The sequence below is a fragment of the Octopus sinensis genome, linkage group LG28 (genome assembly GCF_006345805.1).
Source record: "Octopus sinensis linkage group LG28, ASM634580v1, whole genome shotgun sequence".
In the NCBI taxonomy this organism is placed as follows: domain Eukaryota; kingdom Metazoa; phylum Mollusca; class Cephalopoda; order Octopoda; family Octopodidae; genus Octopus; species Octopus sinensis.
The window spans coordinates 1,269,028-1,284,933 of NC_043024.1; the positions used below are offsets into that span (position 1 = coordinate 1,269,028).

General features: G+C 40.8%; 1 protein-coding gene across 10 annotated transcripts in view; it reads left to right on the plus strand.

Annotated features, from left to right (window-relative positions):
* The window catches only part of LOC115225699 (RNA-binding motif, single-stranded-interacting protein 2), a 255,751-nt gene that overhangs the window by 204,398 nt on the left and 35,447 nt on the right, over nucleotides 1-15,906 (plus strand). For all 10 annotated transcript variants that reach the window (XM_036514627.1, XM_029796614.2, XM_036514626.1 and 7 more), the window contains 2 exons: nucleotides 830-888; nucleotides 7,540-7,631. In XM_036514627.1, the coding sequence (XP_036370520.1) occupies nucleotides 830-888; nucleotides 7,540-7,631 (151 nt within the window). The remainder of the gene's footprint in view (nucleotides 1-829; nucleotides 889-7,539; nucleotides 7,632-15,906) is intronic.

Consider the following 15,906-nt stretch of genomic DNA (forward strand, 5'->3'; position numbering starts at 1 on the left):
TCCATGCTAGCGTGGGTTGGACGGTTCAACTGGGGTCTGGGAAGCCAGAAGGCTGCACCAGGCCCAGTCTGATCTAGCAATGTTTCTACGGCTGGATGCCCTTCCTAATGCCAACCACTCCGTGAGTGTAGTGGGTGCTTTTTACGTGCCAACATTATCCCCACCACCATCACCATGTATGATGATTAATCATTATCACTATCAGCATCAGCAGAAAAAGTACCTATGCAGTCATTCAACCTGCTAGAAATAGCAGTCAAATTTAATTTAAATTTGCGCTGCTATTTTAAATATGCAGTCTGATGTTGAAATGAGGGGCTAATGTCTTGCATTTCTTGCTCAGTCTCAGAGCTCCCTGGGGCCAGACAACAGCTATGGTGTCTTTCTCTCTGAAAGAGTAAACCTTTTCTCTTTTACACGTTTCAGGGTTTACTTGAACAAATTGACCCCAGTACTAATTTTTTAAAGTTTGGTACTTACTCTATCGGCCTCTTTTGCTGAATCACTAAGTTACAGGAATGTAAACAAACCAACATCAATTATCAAGTGATGGGGTACAAACGCTGACACACACACAATGGGCTTCCACAGTTTCCATCTACCAAATCCACCCACAAGGCATTCTAGTTTGCCTGCAACTGTTTACTTTTTTGCTCAGGTGGAGAGCAAAGTTAGACACGGGGGCCCAGGTCTTTGAGGGTTAACTTTGTTTTGTTTCTTTGTTCTTTTAAAAATCTGGTTATTTTAAAAAGAAAATGTTTGGTTTTATTAATTTTTTTTTTTATATTAACGAATTATTGCAAAATTAAATTTCACCTTTTATTTCCAGCTATGGGAAAATTACCTCTACTAAGGCTATAATCGACAGTCAACTTTCAACATGTAAAGGTAAGTTATTTTGACTAGTGTATGTCCATACATGTGTCCTCTCCATCTTTTTCTCTCCTGCTCCAGCTAGGGAAGCCATGTACCTCTTCCTCAGCAAGAAAACCTTTTTCTGTCCCCCATCATGCCTTCAGCTTTTTCAACCCTACACATCCTCCCCACTCAGTTGAGGGGTTCTTGTCTTGCAAGTTACTTGGTGACCTCACTAGTACTAGTGTCAGGAGAAAAAAAAGCACCTGACACACTCTGTAATATGGTTGGTTTTAAGGAAGGGCATCCAGCCATATAAACCGTGCAGAAGCAGTCATTGAAGTTTGGCGCTGTCCTCTTGCCCATCAGCTCCTCCTGCACTGTCCAACCTATACCAGCATGGAAAATAGACATTAAACGATGATAATTATATATGTATATCATCATCATCGCTGTTTAGTGTCTGCTTTCCATGCTGGCATAGATTAGACAGTTTTACTAAGAACTGGCAAGCCAGGCTCCTATCTGATTCGGCATGGTTTTTCTATGGCTGGATGCCCTTCCTCTGAGAGTGTAGTGGGTGCTTTTATGTACCACTGGCACAGGAGCCAGTCAGGCGGCACTGGCATCGACCATACTCAAATGGTGTTTTTTATGTGCCAGTCAGGCAGCATTGGCCATGCTGATATATATATACACACACACACACACACACTTGTTTCAGATATTAAACTGTGGCCATGCTGGGGCAAGGCCTTGTAGAATTTTAGTCAAATGAATCAACCCCAGTACTTATTATGTTTTTGTAAAGCCCTGTACTCGATCTCTTTTGTTGAACCGCTAAGTTATGGAGATGTAAACAGACTAACACTGGACAAAAGCATGCACACACATACATATATATCTCAGGCTTCTTTCAGTTTCCGTCTGCCAAATCCACTCACAAGGCTTTGGTTAGCCTGAGGCTGTAGTAGTAGACACACTTGCCCATACTATTTGCAGTCCTTGAACCCATCAGATCCTGTCATATCTTATTTCTTTATTGCCCACAAGAGGCTAAACACAGAGGGGACAAACAAGGACAGATGTAGGTATTAAGTCGATTACATCGACCCCAGTGCGTAACTGGTTCTTAATTTATTGACCCCGAAAGGATGAAAGGCAAAGTCGACCTCGGCGGAATTTGAACTCACAACGTAACGACATGAAATACGGCTATGCATTTCGCCCGGCATGCTAACGTTTCTGCCAGCTCTCCGCCTTGTCATATTTGTCCTGCCCTTAACCAGCAGAGAACATTGATGTTAAATGATGATGATAATTACACAAAGAGCTAAATGATTCTGTCTGTTACATAAACAAGTGGCTTATTATCATAGCTCTCCGTAGTCATCATCATCATCAGCATCATTTTATGGTCAACTTCCTCTATTATGGCATGGGTTGAGTGACACCTCTTGAGGCAGTATTGTGTAGCCAGATGCTCTACTGACCTTTACTTGTTTTCAATGGCCTTCATATTTCCAACTGCATAGTTACAGGACATAAACAAATGTCACCACTGCCCAAGTCTGCTGAATGACCACACACACACACACACACACACACCACACACACACACACACACACAGCAGGCTCCTACACAATTAATGACCACCAATTCACTTGAAAGGCATTGACCAACCACCCAAGGCTGTGGTTGAAGACAGTTGACCAATGCACAAGTTGGGGGAGTATAAGAAATGAAGAGAAAATATTCATTCTTAATTCATTCCGACCAATTCAAAAGATGGAAATGCTAATTGCTGTTGTCTCTGGAAAACAACTTCATATTTCGGGTGTTGCGAGGTTGGCTTGGTCGGTGCATGCAATGGTGGGGCCAGTAAATGAAGATTTATTTCATTGGTTGTGTGAATAATAACTGAAGCACACTTAGAAACATCTTTGACTGAAATATTTATTGCCAGGCATAAAAGATGTTGGGTGTCGGCTATTTACACTGAACAGCATAAATGTTTATTGACTGGGAAAGAGAGAGAGAGAGAGAGGGACTGCTCTGCAGTCATAGAAAGCTATCTGTGGGATGTCATGCAGTTGGCCCAAAAATATGTGAAGTCAACTGCACTCTAAGTTGCATGCCAGTTTTTGTAGGGAACTGAAAGCCAAATTCTAGAACATTTGAGAAAACGCTGTCATGCCACAACCTCATGTTGATCCGTTGGTTGATAGAGCAATCACATGAAACTACAATGGTTTGTTCACGGTGTCTGAGTGATTATCTTAGCAGTTGAGGTTTTGAAACTCCACAACACAGGCCATGTGTTGTGTTCACAACACAATTCATTGAGGTAGCAGTTTAGCAATTCTATTAGTCTGAAGATATCTTCAATTGTTACTAATAAGTGGATGACGATATTGTATGGAGTCTGTTTTAGCTTCTGACATTTTGTTCAGTCTCCATGTCTTTAGAGTTTATCTTTCCAAAGACAAAGAATCTCAAAGGTGGTGCTACCAAGTATTGCAGGCTTGAAGAATATTCTTGAAAACCAACTCAGATATTAATCAATCAAACAAATAATCTTCCACCACTCCTTGATAGTGAGTGCCACTTATGGAAAGCAATCTTGTTAGTTTAAAAATCTCTTCAATTGTTGCCAATAAGTGGCTGATGACTTGGTACAGAATCTGTCTTGGCTTCTGACATTTTGTTTTGTCCTAGGAACTTTCTTTAGTCTCCATGTCTTTTCCTTTAGAGCAGTGGTTTTCAGGCCCTGTGATTCCTATCTTACCCAAGGAGGGAAAACCCTTGTAGCTATTCGATGTCTAAAAATTCCTATTATATTTTTTAATGATTAAATACTATGAGGAATAGTATTTAGAAAAAAAAAGGTTAATATTTTGTGTATTGTAGAGATAGATCCAGTTTCTAGCACATAAGTTTTTAACAACAAAGTCTTATACAGACCCTGGTTGAGAGGCACTGCTATAGAGTTTATTTCTCCTAGAAGGGGAAGAATCTCAAAGATAGCACTGCCAAATATTGCCTCCTTCAGGATTTCCTAGAAAACCCACTCAGCCATTAACCGTTTGGCATTCAGATTATTCTGTCAAATGTAATGCTTATTTATTCCTGTTGTTTTGTATTAAACATGAATTATCTCACAGCTTTGAGTATTTGATGATGTGATAGTCTTGTTCTTAGAATGACATTGTAGGGTATGTTGGAGAGGCTAGATCTGGTCAGTTTGAACATAAAACAGGCAGAATATTTTGGCTGCTTTGAATGCCAAAGGGTTAATCAGTGAACAACATACCCATTTCCCTGACACTTAATGAATAATATAGCAATGAGGGAGCCTCTATGTGGTCACTCTACCTGCTAGAAATAGTTACTAAGTATCATCTTTCAAACCACTTCCTACTGCTTTGAAAGAAGAAAGGACACATTCGGTAATGTAGTCACTGATATATGGAATGGTCATGGCTGGAACTCCTTTGACCATATATCTATTTAATCGGGGGAATCAACTAATGGAAGTGTTCCCTTAATCCACACATGGCCACATCTGTTTAACATTACAAAGATGTTTGAAAAATAAAAACAAAGCAAAAAAAAATCCAGATAGGAGATCATAGCTGCTGCAACCCCTTTGATCACAGGTTTGCTTTATCTGGGCTGACCTGGGGTTAAACAACAGCAAGTGTTGTAATTTTCAAAATCCTGATGTTTTTAGCAGAAAAGATTTATGGGTAACAGATAACCTTGATGTTATATAAAGAAATCTGGTTTTTCACCTCTGTTGGAACAACTTTTACATCAATTTTCTTACTTTATTCTGCTGTAGTAGCCATGAGTTCCAATTCTATATTTCTTAGAAAAAGGATTTAGATAATGTTCACTCTTTACATCGGTCATCATCCTGGTCTCCTCATCTTGGTGGTTATTTTCACTAAGTTTCAGCCGTTGTACACTCCAGCTTTTTTCAGGTGTCCTGTCAATGCTCTGCATTCACCAACACCTTCATCCCTGTGTCCCTTGTTAATCATAATAACAATGTCACTGATTTTGTTAAGAGTTTAAGGGTATACAGTACATTCCAATGCAGTTTATTTTAATACAACGATTAGATGGTCCCAGTTGCGCAGATTATCTCATTAAAAGTGTGGCTGTGTGGAAAGAAGCTTGCTTCCCAACCACATGGCTCTGGGTTCAATTCCACTGCGTGACACCTTGGGCAAGTGTCTTCTACTCTAGCCTTGGCCCAACCAAAGCATTGTGAGCGGAGATCATAAACAGGAACTGAAAGAAGCTTGCAGTATATATATATCATCATCATCACTATTTAACATCCGCTTTCCATGCTAGCATGGGTTGGATGGTTCAACCGGGGACTGAGAAACCAGGAGGCTGCACCAGGCTCCAATCTTGATCTGGCAGAGTTTCTATGGCTGGATGCCCTTCCTAACGCCAACCACTCCGAGAGTGTAGCGGGTGCTTTTTACGTGCCAGGGGAGGCTGGCAGCGGCCATATATATATATATATATATATATATATACACACACACATACATATATTAGCATACCCATGTTGGCTGAATTGCTGACAGTTTTATTAATGATAGAGAATGGCAGATGAGCACAATGGGGGGAAACCATTTCTAAATGTCAGCAATCCAGTAAATATATGTTCTTACACAGAATGGAAGCACTTGAAGAATCAGATACGATTGTAACGTCTCAGTTGAAAATGTCACCCATATAATAATGTATGTTTGTGTGTATGTAAATATATTTATACACACACAAACACATACATGCAGCTATATAGACATATTTGTACATATAAATACATATATTTATTTTATAGACATATCTTTTCTCCCTCTCTCCCTCTCTATCTATATATATATTAAGCGGCGAGCTGGCAGACACGTTAGCACGCCGGGCGAAATGCTTAGCGGTATTTCGTCTGTCGTTACATTCTGAGTTCAAATTCTGCCGAGGTCGATAAATAAAGTACCAGTTTCGCACTGAGGCCAATGTAATCGACTTAATCCCTTTGTCTATCCTTGTTTGTCCCCTCTATGTTTAGCCACTTGTGGGCAGTAAAGAAATATATATATATATATATATATATATATATAATCATCATCATCATCATCATCGTTTAATGTCTGCTTTCCATGCTAGCATTGGTTGGACAGTTCAACTGGGGTCTGGACTGCCAGGAGGCTGCACCAGGCTCCAGTCAGATCTGGCAGTGTTTCTACAGCTGGATGCTCTTCCTAATGCCAACCACTCCGTGAGTGTAGTGGGTGCTTTTTATGTGCCACTGACACAGGTGCCAGATGAGGCTGGCGAACGCCCACGCTCGGATGGTGTTTTTACTTGCCACTGGCACGGAGGCCAGGCGAGGCTGGCACGGCCATGATCGGATGGTGTTTGTTACGTGCCACCAGTACATACTCATACCTATTTATGTACATATGGATGTGTGTATGTGAAACATAATTTATGATGAAAATTTAATTCCATTTTCATGAAAATCCTGGTGAATTCAGAGCCCATTACAGTTTGGCTGCAGTTAGTCACCTCTGACTGTCACTCACTGCCACTCCATTAAATGTTGTTCAACTGCTTTAGCATCTCTCACTGCCACCCACTCCCACTCCATCTGTTGTGTTACTCTTCTTTGCCAGGGACACTCTCTGCATTTTTTATTATATACGAAGATGTGTTTGTGTGTCTCTCTGTCTGCCTTTGCATTTATGTTTGTCCCACAACACTGCTTTACAACCAGTGTGTGTGTGGGTGGGTGTTTACATCCCCCATAACTTAGTGGTTCAGCAAAAGAGACCGACAGAATTAGTACCGGGCTTAAAGAAGAAAGCATAAGTACCGGGGTCAAATCGTTCATTATAGATTCCTGAAAATAGTTCCCCAGTCTGGTTGCAGCCCCATGGCTGAGACAAGCAAAAGGTAATATATAGGTAAAAGATAACACAGGCGTAGGAGTGGCTGTGTGGTAAGTAGCTTGTTTACCAACCACATGGTTCCGGGTTCTGTCCCATTGCTTGGCACCTTGGGCAAGTGTCTTGTACTATAGTCTCAGGCCGACCAAAGCCTTGTGAGTGGATTTGGAAGACGGAAACTGAAAGAAGCCCGTCGTATATATGGATATGGATATATATATGTGTTTGTGTGTCTCACCCCAACGTCGTTTGACAACCGATGCTGGTGTGTTTATGTCCCGTAACTTAGCAATTCGGTAAAAAAAAGACCGATAGAATAAGTACTAGGCTTTTAAAGAATAAGTCCTGGGGTCGATTTGCTCGACTAAAAGGCAGTGCTCCAGCATGGCCGCAGCCAAATGTCTGAAACGAGTAAAAGAGTATTGAACACAAGTTCTCCAGCTGCTCGGACCCTCTTGTCCAACCAGCTCATGATGTTGTCCACCCATTGCGTCCTTGGCCCATCCCATCTTCCACTCCCCTCCACTCTTCTTTCCATGACAATGTCTTCCAAACCTCTGCTTCTTCAAATGTGGCCATAATAAATGAGCTTTTTTTGTTTTGTCTTGTCCCTGCACCAGTTGTTCCAATTGACCCCTTCATTTATTACCGAAACCCCTCAACAAACCTTCAACAATATACCCCTATAATGTTTTCCTTCTTGTTCTTCAGGCTACGGGTTTGTCGATTTTGAGACTCCACAAGCTGCTGAATATGCAGTCCAAGAATTACAAGCCAGTGGTTTTCAAGCACAAATGGCAAAGGTTCGTTTCTATTTCTTGGAGTTCTTTGAGTTAAATCTCTTTTCAGGTGTTTTTTGTCTTTGAGCGGAGAAAACTGATTCTGTTGCTTGGATGGAATGCATAAAGTGAACGCTACCAGTGTGTGTGTGTGTGTGTGTGTTTGAGTAAGTGCTTATATGTCTCTGCTAAGCTTTGTACAATGTGTGTGTGCGTGTTTGGGTTCCTGTGTGTGTGTGATTAGCTCTGCAGAATATGTTTGGCAGTGTGTGCGTGTGTGCTTACGTCTCTGTGTGTTTGAATGTGTAAGTGTTGTTGTTGTGTGTGCTTTGTACAATATGTTTGGCCGTGTGAGTGTGTACGTGTACCTGACTGTGTGTATGTATGTGTGTGCTTATGTGCTGTGTATGATGTGTTTGAATATGCGTTCACGTGTGTGCTAAGCTTTGTACACATTATGCTCGGCTGTGCGTGTGGGAGAGAGAGAGAGAGAGATGTGTTTGTGTGTGCATGAATGGCTAATTTGGGTGTGTGTGTGTTGTTAGCTCTGTACAGTGTGCTTAGCTGTGTGTGTGTGTGTGTGTGTGTGTGTGTGTGTGTGCTTGATTTTTCTCTATGCATGGTTGGGTAAATGTGCGTGTTTAGTACAATGTGCTCGGGTGTGTGTGTGTGTGTGTGTGCTTTATCTGCTTGAGCATGCATTTGCAAGAGCGTCTTTGTTGGGGGAGGGTGTTGGTGGGAGTGAAGGAGAGCAGGGGAGGAGGAGGAGGAGGGAGGCGCTCACTCGATGTCCGTCATGCAGCAACAGCGAAGTGTGGCTGTTTCATAACCAGGCAGATGGTAAGGGACACGGCCCGTTGCCTGTTCACTTATTGATTTGTGCTGTGTGTCGTCTTTGTATGAAAGAAAAAGAAAAACAAACAAAACAAACAGGAAATTGTGAGGAAGAAGAAAGAGAAGAAAGAATAGGGAAAAGACTCAGCAAGTGTCAATAAACAGTTTAATAATTTTGGAGAATGTTTGTTGTGGGTCTCGGAGACAACATCGACATTTTAGTTGGGATTCTTCGTTAGTACAGAGACGTGTGTGTGGGTATGGGTGTAAATATAGAGGTAGATGGTGGGGAGCTGGGAGGCACGTTGGCACACCGGGCGAAATGCTTGACAGTATTTCGCCTGTCGCTATGTTCTGAGTTCAAATTCTGCCGAGGTCGACTTTGCCTTTCATCCTTTCGGGGTCGATAAATAAAGTACCAGTTACGCACTGGGGTCGATATAATCGACTTAATCCATTTGTCCCCTCTGTGTTTAGCCCCTTGTGGGCAGTAAAGAAATAGGTATATAGGTAGATAGGTGTGTGTGTGTATATATATCATCATCATCCCATGCTGGTATGGTTTGAACAGTTTGACTAAGGACCAGCAAACCAGGAGGCTGCACCAGGCTCCAGTCTGTTCCGGCAAGGTTTCTACAGCTGGATGCCCTTCCTAATGCCAACCACTCTGAGAGTGTAGTGGGTGCTTTTTACATGCTACAGGTATGGGGCCAGTCAGGTGGCACTGGATATATATTTAAGAACCATCATTGTAACCGTGTTGCCAGCTTTAAGACAATCAATGAGAGACATTCAACATCTTTGGCAGATTTTGTTTGGTGACTGAAGGAGGATAAAATGAAGTACAACATTAATTGATCCATAGTAAGGCACGCGAAACCATACAGTATAATTTCCAGGAGATGTCTCTGCCCCGAGGAATCCCTATCTAACAAGAAGATCATTAGTAGACTACTTGTACTTGTGACGGTGTTCACCCAGGGTGGGTTGAGCCGGCTTCTTCTCTGGTCCTAATGGCATCACGAACCATGGCGGCCCACGCTCGATGGTCCTGTGTGAGGTCACTGGAGATAGCGAGCCATTCGCGGCTCCATCTGTGCAGACCTGAGAGTTCGGACAGGTCCTGAAGCTGCTAATCATTAATAGAATTGCTGTACTTACACACAATGCATTGGGAATTAATTTTGAGTAACCGTTAACATAATTTAATTTACTTTAATTTATGGATGACTCAAGTTTACTTTTAACCTCCCGTTATTACAGACACCAATTTGATAGCTAACTCACTTTGTGATCTTGAGGGCACCAAACCTCACGTGTGCGGATGCTTGTATGAACAAGTGTGCTCGCGCCATGCAGCTTGCTCGTGGGCGTATATACATCCCTATCTGTTAACGGTTATTTTTAATATTTTTCTCGCCAGATTGTGTGTTCGTTTCTCTTTTTGCCATCTGGGATTTTTATTTTTGATCTTCTATGTAAGATATTTCCCCCGTCTGGTTGCCTTTCTTTCTGCAAAACAGGAAGTTACATTGCAAAACAGTTATTTTAACGAGTTGTATCTATTCATCAATAACGAGATACATCTGCACCACCGGATGCCCCTGAACCAGTTGTTGAGTGTCCCACCCAAGAGGAATTGATGCTGGATGTGTCGAAACAATTGTCGTGATTAATAATAAATTCTCATATATTCCATCATCCTTCTTTCATTTGCCACATATATATATATATATATATATATATATAACTAGCAGTATCGCCCGGCATTGCTCGGGTTTGTAAGGGAAATAACTAAATAAGCATTTTTAGAGAGTTATGGGCAAAAAATAGCAAAAAAATGCATTAAAAATGATGGTAAATTTTTTTAAAATCATAGACTCATCATAGACGTGCGTTAATACCCAGGAGGGCTTGATATGAATCACGACTATAAGATACCCGGTTTTGGTTAAACTGCACCACAAAATGTGGGAGTAGTTAGGAATCTAAATCGCAGGAGACAGACACACAACTTCACTTTTATATATAAAGAGATATATATATATAAAATGGTGGCTATATCCAATATAAGACCAAAAAGGAAAACTTCAGTTGTCACTAGTTGTGGCTGAAGCTGCAGGGTAGCACCTACATTGCTAGAAATAAGAGCTGAGAAGCCCTTACAGCTGCAGAAAGCACAATTTCATATATTGGCGAGGGAGATTACTGCCCCACAGTGAACGAGATCACTGGAACCATAGTTTCATTTGAGAATTACAAACTCATCAGTAGTAACTATATATATGTATGTCTATATAGTGTGTGTGTGTGTGTGTGTGTATAGATATATACACACACACACACACAAGGTATGTGGTTTGTCAGTTTGTGGTCAGGCTGCCATTGTAGGCCTGATGCTTCCAATTGTAACCTGGCCGTGAACTAAATGGATCAGTCAAATGGAGCTGGGAGGAAGCCTTGAGTGTCTACTGGCTTTCGTATGCTTCAGTCATTAGACTGCGGCCATGCTGGGGCACCACTTGAGTGTCTACTGGCTTCCATATGTTTCAGTCATTAGACTGCGGCCATGCTGGGGCACCGCTTCGTAGAATCTCTTAGTCAAATGAATCAATCCCAGTTTTCTTTTATGCTTAATTCCGGTACTTATTTTATCGTTCACTTTTGCCGAACCACTAAGTTACAGGGGCGTAAACACACCAACATCAGTTGTTAAGCAGTGAGGGGGGGGGCAAACACAGACACCAACACACAACACACACACACACACACACACACATATGATGGGCTTCTTTTTAGTTTCCATCTACGATATCCACTTACAAGGCTTTGGTCGGCCTGTGGCTATAGTAGAAAACACCTGTCCAAGGTGCCACGAGGTGGGACTGAACCCAGAGCCTACACCTGTATGTGTGTTTGTGTACTTATTGGGTTCTAATTATCTTTATTGTATTTTATATATATATATATATATATATATATATATATATATTGGCCTGCTCACTTAGCCAGCGGGGTGGCGTCATTCGAAGGCTAAAACAATGCGAACGCATTGTGACCAGCGATGTGTAACAACATCTGATGGTCTGATCAGTCACGTGATCACGTGATATATATATATATATATATATATATATTATATATATACTTTATTCAAAGTAGCAGAAAATTCAACAAAACCTGTTACTCTGAGTTTCACATTTCCGTTTGTCGGACAGTTTTTGCTAAAACTGTCCGACGAACAGAAACGTGAAACTCAACTCAGAGTAACAGGTTTTCTTGAATTTTCTGCTGCTTTAAATAAAGCATATTACTCTACCACTGGTATTTGAGTACTCTTTTTTCCACCTTGTTTCACATTTATGTGTTTACTCCAGTATATAAATATATATATATATATATATATACACACACACACACACACAAGTTAATAAAAACCATAACAAATGTACAAACAAAGGGGGAAACAGACACTGAAGGTCACCAGATCCTCATCAGTTATTGGCCAGAATATAAGTCCACGAGCAGAACAAAACAAAAGCGTTAGTTTATCTTTTATAACCTCCATAAATTACACGATCTTAAGATTATATAATTTGTAATAATTATCTTGAGTACTTGAATGAAAGTTGAATATGCCTGAATTTCTATGCATTGGTTAACAGTTAAGCTATCTCTTCAAAATAGCTCTTCTTTTATCTCTCTCTCTATCTCTCTCTATATATATATAAAGCTGAAGTTGTCTGTCTGTGTATGGCAGGTTTGGTAGCCTTCAACTAACCCCATCTCCTCCGAGACCCTGCAGTGCAAGTTGATCAAAATTGAGAGTATGATAGAAGGCTTGCTCTTTATTCCGTAGAAGAAAAAATCTTTTACTATTTTTTGACTGCTGTGTCGCCATTTTTCGGTGTATTTCAACCAGAAAAATGTCCACTTAAAGAGAATAAGCTACATGATGCAAAATTTTTACTTTTCAAAAATTCCAGTTCTAAAGGGTCGAAACAAACCCGAGCAACGCCGGGCGATACTTCTAGTACATATATATATATATATGTATATATATATATATATATATATATATATACCGGAGTAAACACATAAATGTGAAACAAGGTGGAGAAAAAAAGAGTACTCAAATACCAGGGGTAGAGTAATATGCTTTATTTAAAGCAGCAGAAAATTCAACAAAACCTGTTACTCTGAGTTTCCCCGTTGAATTTTCTGCTGCTTTAAATAAAGTATAGAGAGAGTGAGAGAGAAGGGGGAGCAATATATCCATATATAGTCCTGGCTGCCCTGTTTGTTTTACTTATATGTCTGTGTAATGAATGTGATAAAAGCCTGTCCGTATTGCAGAATGATAAAAGAGAGAGCAGTGAGTGTATTTCGTGTTTCAGCTGCTTCACCAGGCTCTTATCAGGAGCTAAACTTGACTGCTTTCTGCTGAAGTGGCCTCTCTCTCCAGTTCCTATAATCTGAATGAGAATATTTCAAGGAAACTCTCACATTGAATTGATGAGTCAAACTGAGAGATTGCCGGTTGCTTTTGTTTAGTAACCTGTACTCCAGGATACACTTGTGCATGTGTATTCGTATTTATGGTGCTGTGTACATAAATGTGGCCATATTTATAGATTGCATAGATATGGCTGTGTGGTTGAGAAGTTCACTTTGCAACCAGATGGTTGTGGGTTCAACCCTGCTGCGTGGCACTTCGGGGCCAGTGTCTTCTACTTCCACCTCAGTCTGGTCAAAGCTTTTGCTCTTTTACTTGTTTCAGTCATTTGACTGTGGCCATGCTTTAGTCGAGCAAATCGACCCCAGGACTTATTCTTTGTAAGCCTAGTACTTATTCCATCGGTCACTTTTGCTGAATGGGGACGTAAACACACCAGCATCGGTTGTCAAGCGATGTTGGGGGGACAGACACACATACATATATACGATGGGCTTCTTTCAGCTTCCGTCTACCAAATCCACTCACAAGGCTTTAGTTGGCCCAAGGCTTTAGTAGAAGACACTTGCCCAAGGTGCCACACAGTGGGAGTGAATCCAGAACCATGTGGTTTGTAAGCAAGCTACTTACCACACAGCCACTCCTGCACCTATGTGAGTGAATTTGATAGGTGGAAACCATGTAGACGTGTGTGCGTGCATATTAATTATTGCTTTTATATTCAGTTCTAATAAAAACAATTTTCCTTTAATCTGATGCGTTACTCTATAGTTTTGTAGAGTACAAGTCTATTGTTTTCATACAAGATTGTTGTTGACAGGGACTTCAAAGTTTTGACCAGCTAAGCCGTCACTGGCCATCATTGGCCGTCGAATGATGACTTAATTGAAGTCGCTGTCAACAACATTCTTGTTTAAGAATAATAAATTGTGTGTGCATGTGTTTCTGGTCTGTCCTGCAGAGCTTCACATCTGGTGTCAGTTTGATTACGTCCCCATAACTTAGCGGTTCAGCAAAAGCAGCCGATAAAATAAGGGGTTTGAAAATAAGCACTTGAGGTCAATTTGTTCGACTAAACCTTCTGAGGTGGTGCTCCAGCAGGGCCACATTCCAGTGAATGAGACAATTAGAATGAGAAAAGAAATATGCATATGTTTATCTCGGACTGCAGTAGTTTAGTGTGTCCTGCATTTTGTAAGATGGTTAGGATGTGATTTTGAGGAAAAGGATTTGGCTGCTATTTCTTGCAGGTTGAGCAACTGTGTAGAGGCATCGTTGTAGGTTGTCTGATGGAACGCAGAAACTTCTAGATCTGCCTCAAAACTTCTCCACCACCTCTCGACAGCAGTTCTAAAGAACATGGCATGGGGGGTGGGGGCACGTGAGTGTTGGTGCCATCGTTGAGAGCAGCTGCACCCTCTTCACAGCGAAAGAGTTGGTGCTTAGGGAAAGGGGCTGAAACACCTGTTCCTTTGAAATATTCTCAAAGACAAGAAATTATTTTCGGGGGGACGGGGGTGGGGCCTGGGTTTCTGCAGATGTGTGTGGGGGTGCGTAAGATGCAGGAATGAATGAACATCTGTAATGCATGTGTGTGTGTGTGTGTGTGTGTGGTGTGGAGAAATGCAGTGCATTTTAGAGTGTGTGTCTGTGTAGCTTTGATGTGTGTGTGTCTTGTGTGGTGGTGGGAGCTGTAATGCATCTGAATGTGGTTTTGTGTGTGTGTGTATATTTATAGGTGTGTGTGTGTGTGTGTGTAGGACATTGTGTTTGAAAGGGTGACTTTGTGTATATCTACTATAATGTGTCTGCGTGTGTGCCTCTTTCTCTCTCTCTCTCTCTCTCTCTCTCTCTCTCTCTCTCTCTCTCTCTGTCTATCTATATATGTGTGTGTGTATGTATACATATGTGTATGTATGTGTGTGTGTGTGTGTACACATATATATATATATATATATATATATAGAGAGAGAGAGAGAGAGAGAGAGAGAGAATAATTCAGATGAACAAATAAAGCCGCTTGAGCTAGGTATATATATATATATATATATATATATATATATATATGATATACATCCATATATACATGTAAATAGAGAGTGACAAAGACAGAATATTCAGCCGATGAACATTTATGTATAAATATATGTGTGTGTGTGTGTGTGTGTATATATATATCTATATATATATATATATATATATATATATATATATATATATATATATATATATATATATATATAGAGAGAGAGAGAGAGAGAGTCTCTGTATATATATACATATATATAATTATTATTTATATATTATGTATCTGTGTGTCTAATACAGACACACACACACACAGGCAGCAATGTTTGAATGTGCAATTGTACAGCTGCTGCAATGCATATGAGTGTGTGCCTCTATGCACATCTGCAATGTGTATGAATGCGTATGTGTGCATGGAGGTGTGTTTGTGAAGCACTTGAGCTTCCACATACATGTGTCTAGTGCGTGTGTGTGTATTTGTAGCTACCAGCCAAATATAAAACGAGTGTAGATAAAAAGAAATAAGTGTTAGCCTTCCATGCCACTCTAGTCTGGCGAGTTCAGACAATAATCGGATCCTCGACAATACTTAATGCTTGACTATATTTTTTTGTCTTTTTGTAATCTGATAATTCCACTTAAGTTGGGGTTTTTCCCTCAAACCCGACACCATCTCTCAAATTTATGGGCACAAACAATGCCCTGGGCACCTTTGCGACTCTGTGAGCTCAGTGGTTTTGAACTCTCAATAATTTAACACCACTCGGATGGAAATAGGCTGGGGTTTTTTTTTGTGCCATGTCAAACACACTGGTACTGGTGCCACATAAAAAGCGCTGGTGCTGGTTCCACAGAAGGCACAGGCGATGGTGCATCATAAAAAGTACTGGCGCTGGCCCACATAAAGCACTGGTGCTGGTGTCACGTAAAAAGCACCCAGTACACTCTGTAAAGTGGTTGGTATTAGGAAGGGCATCCAGC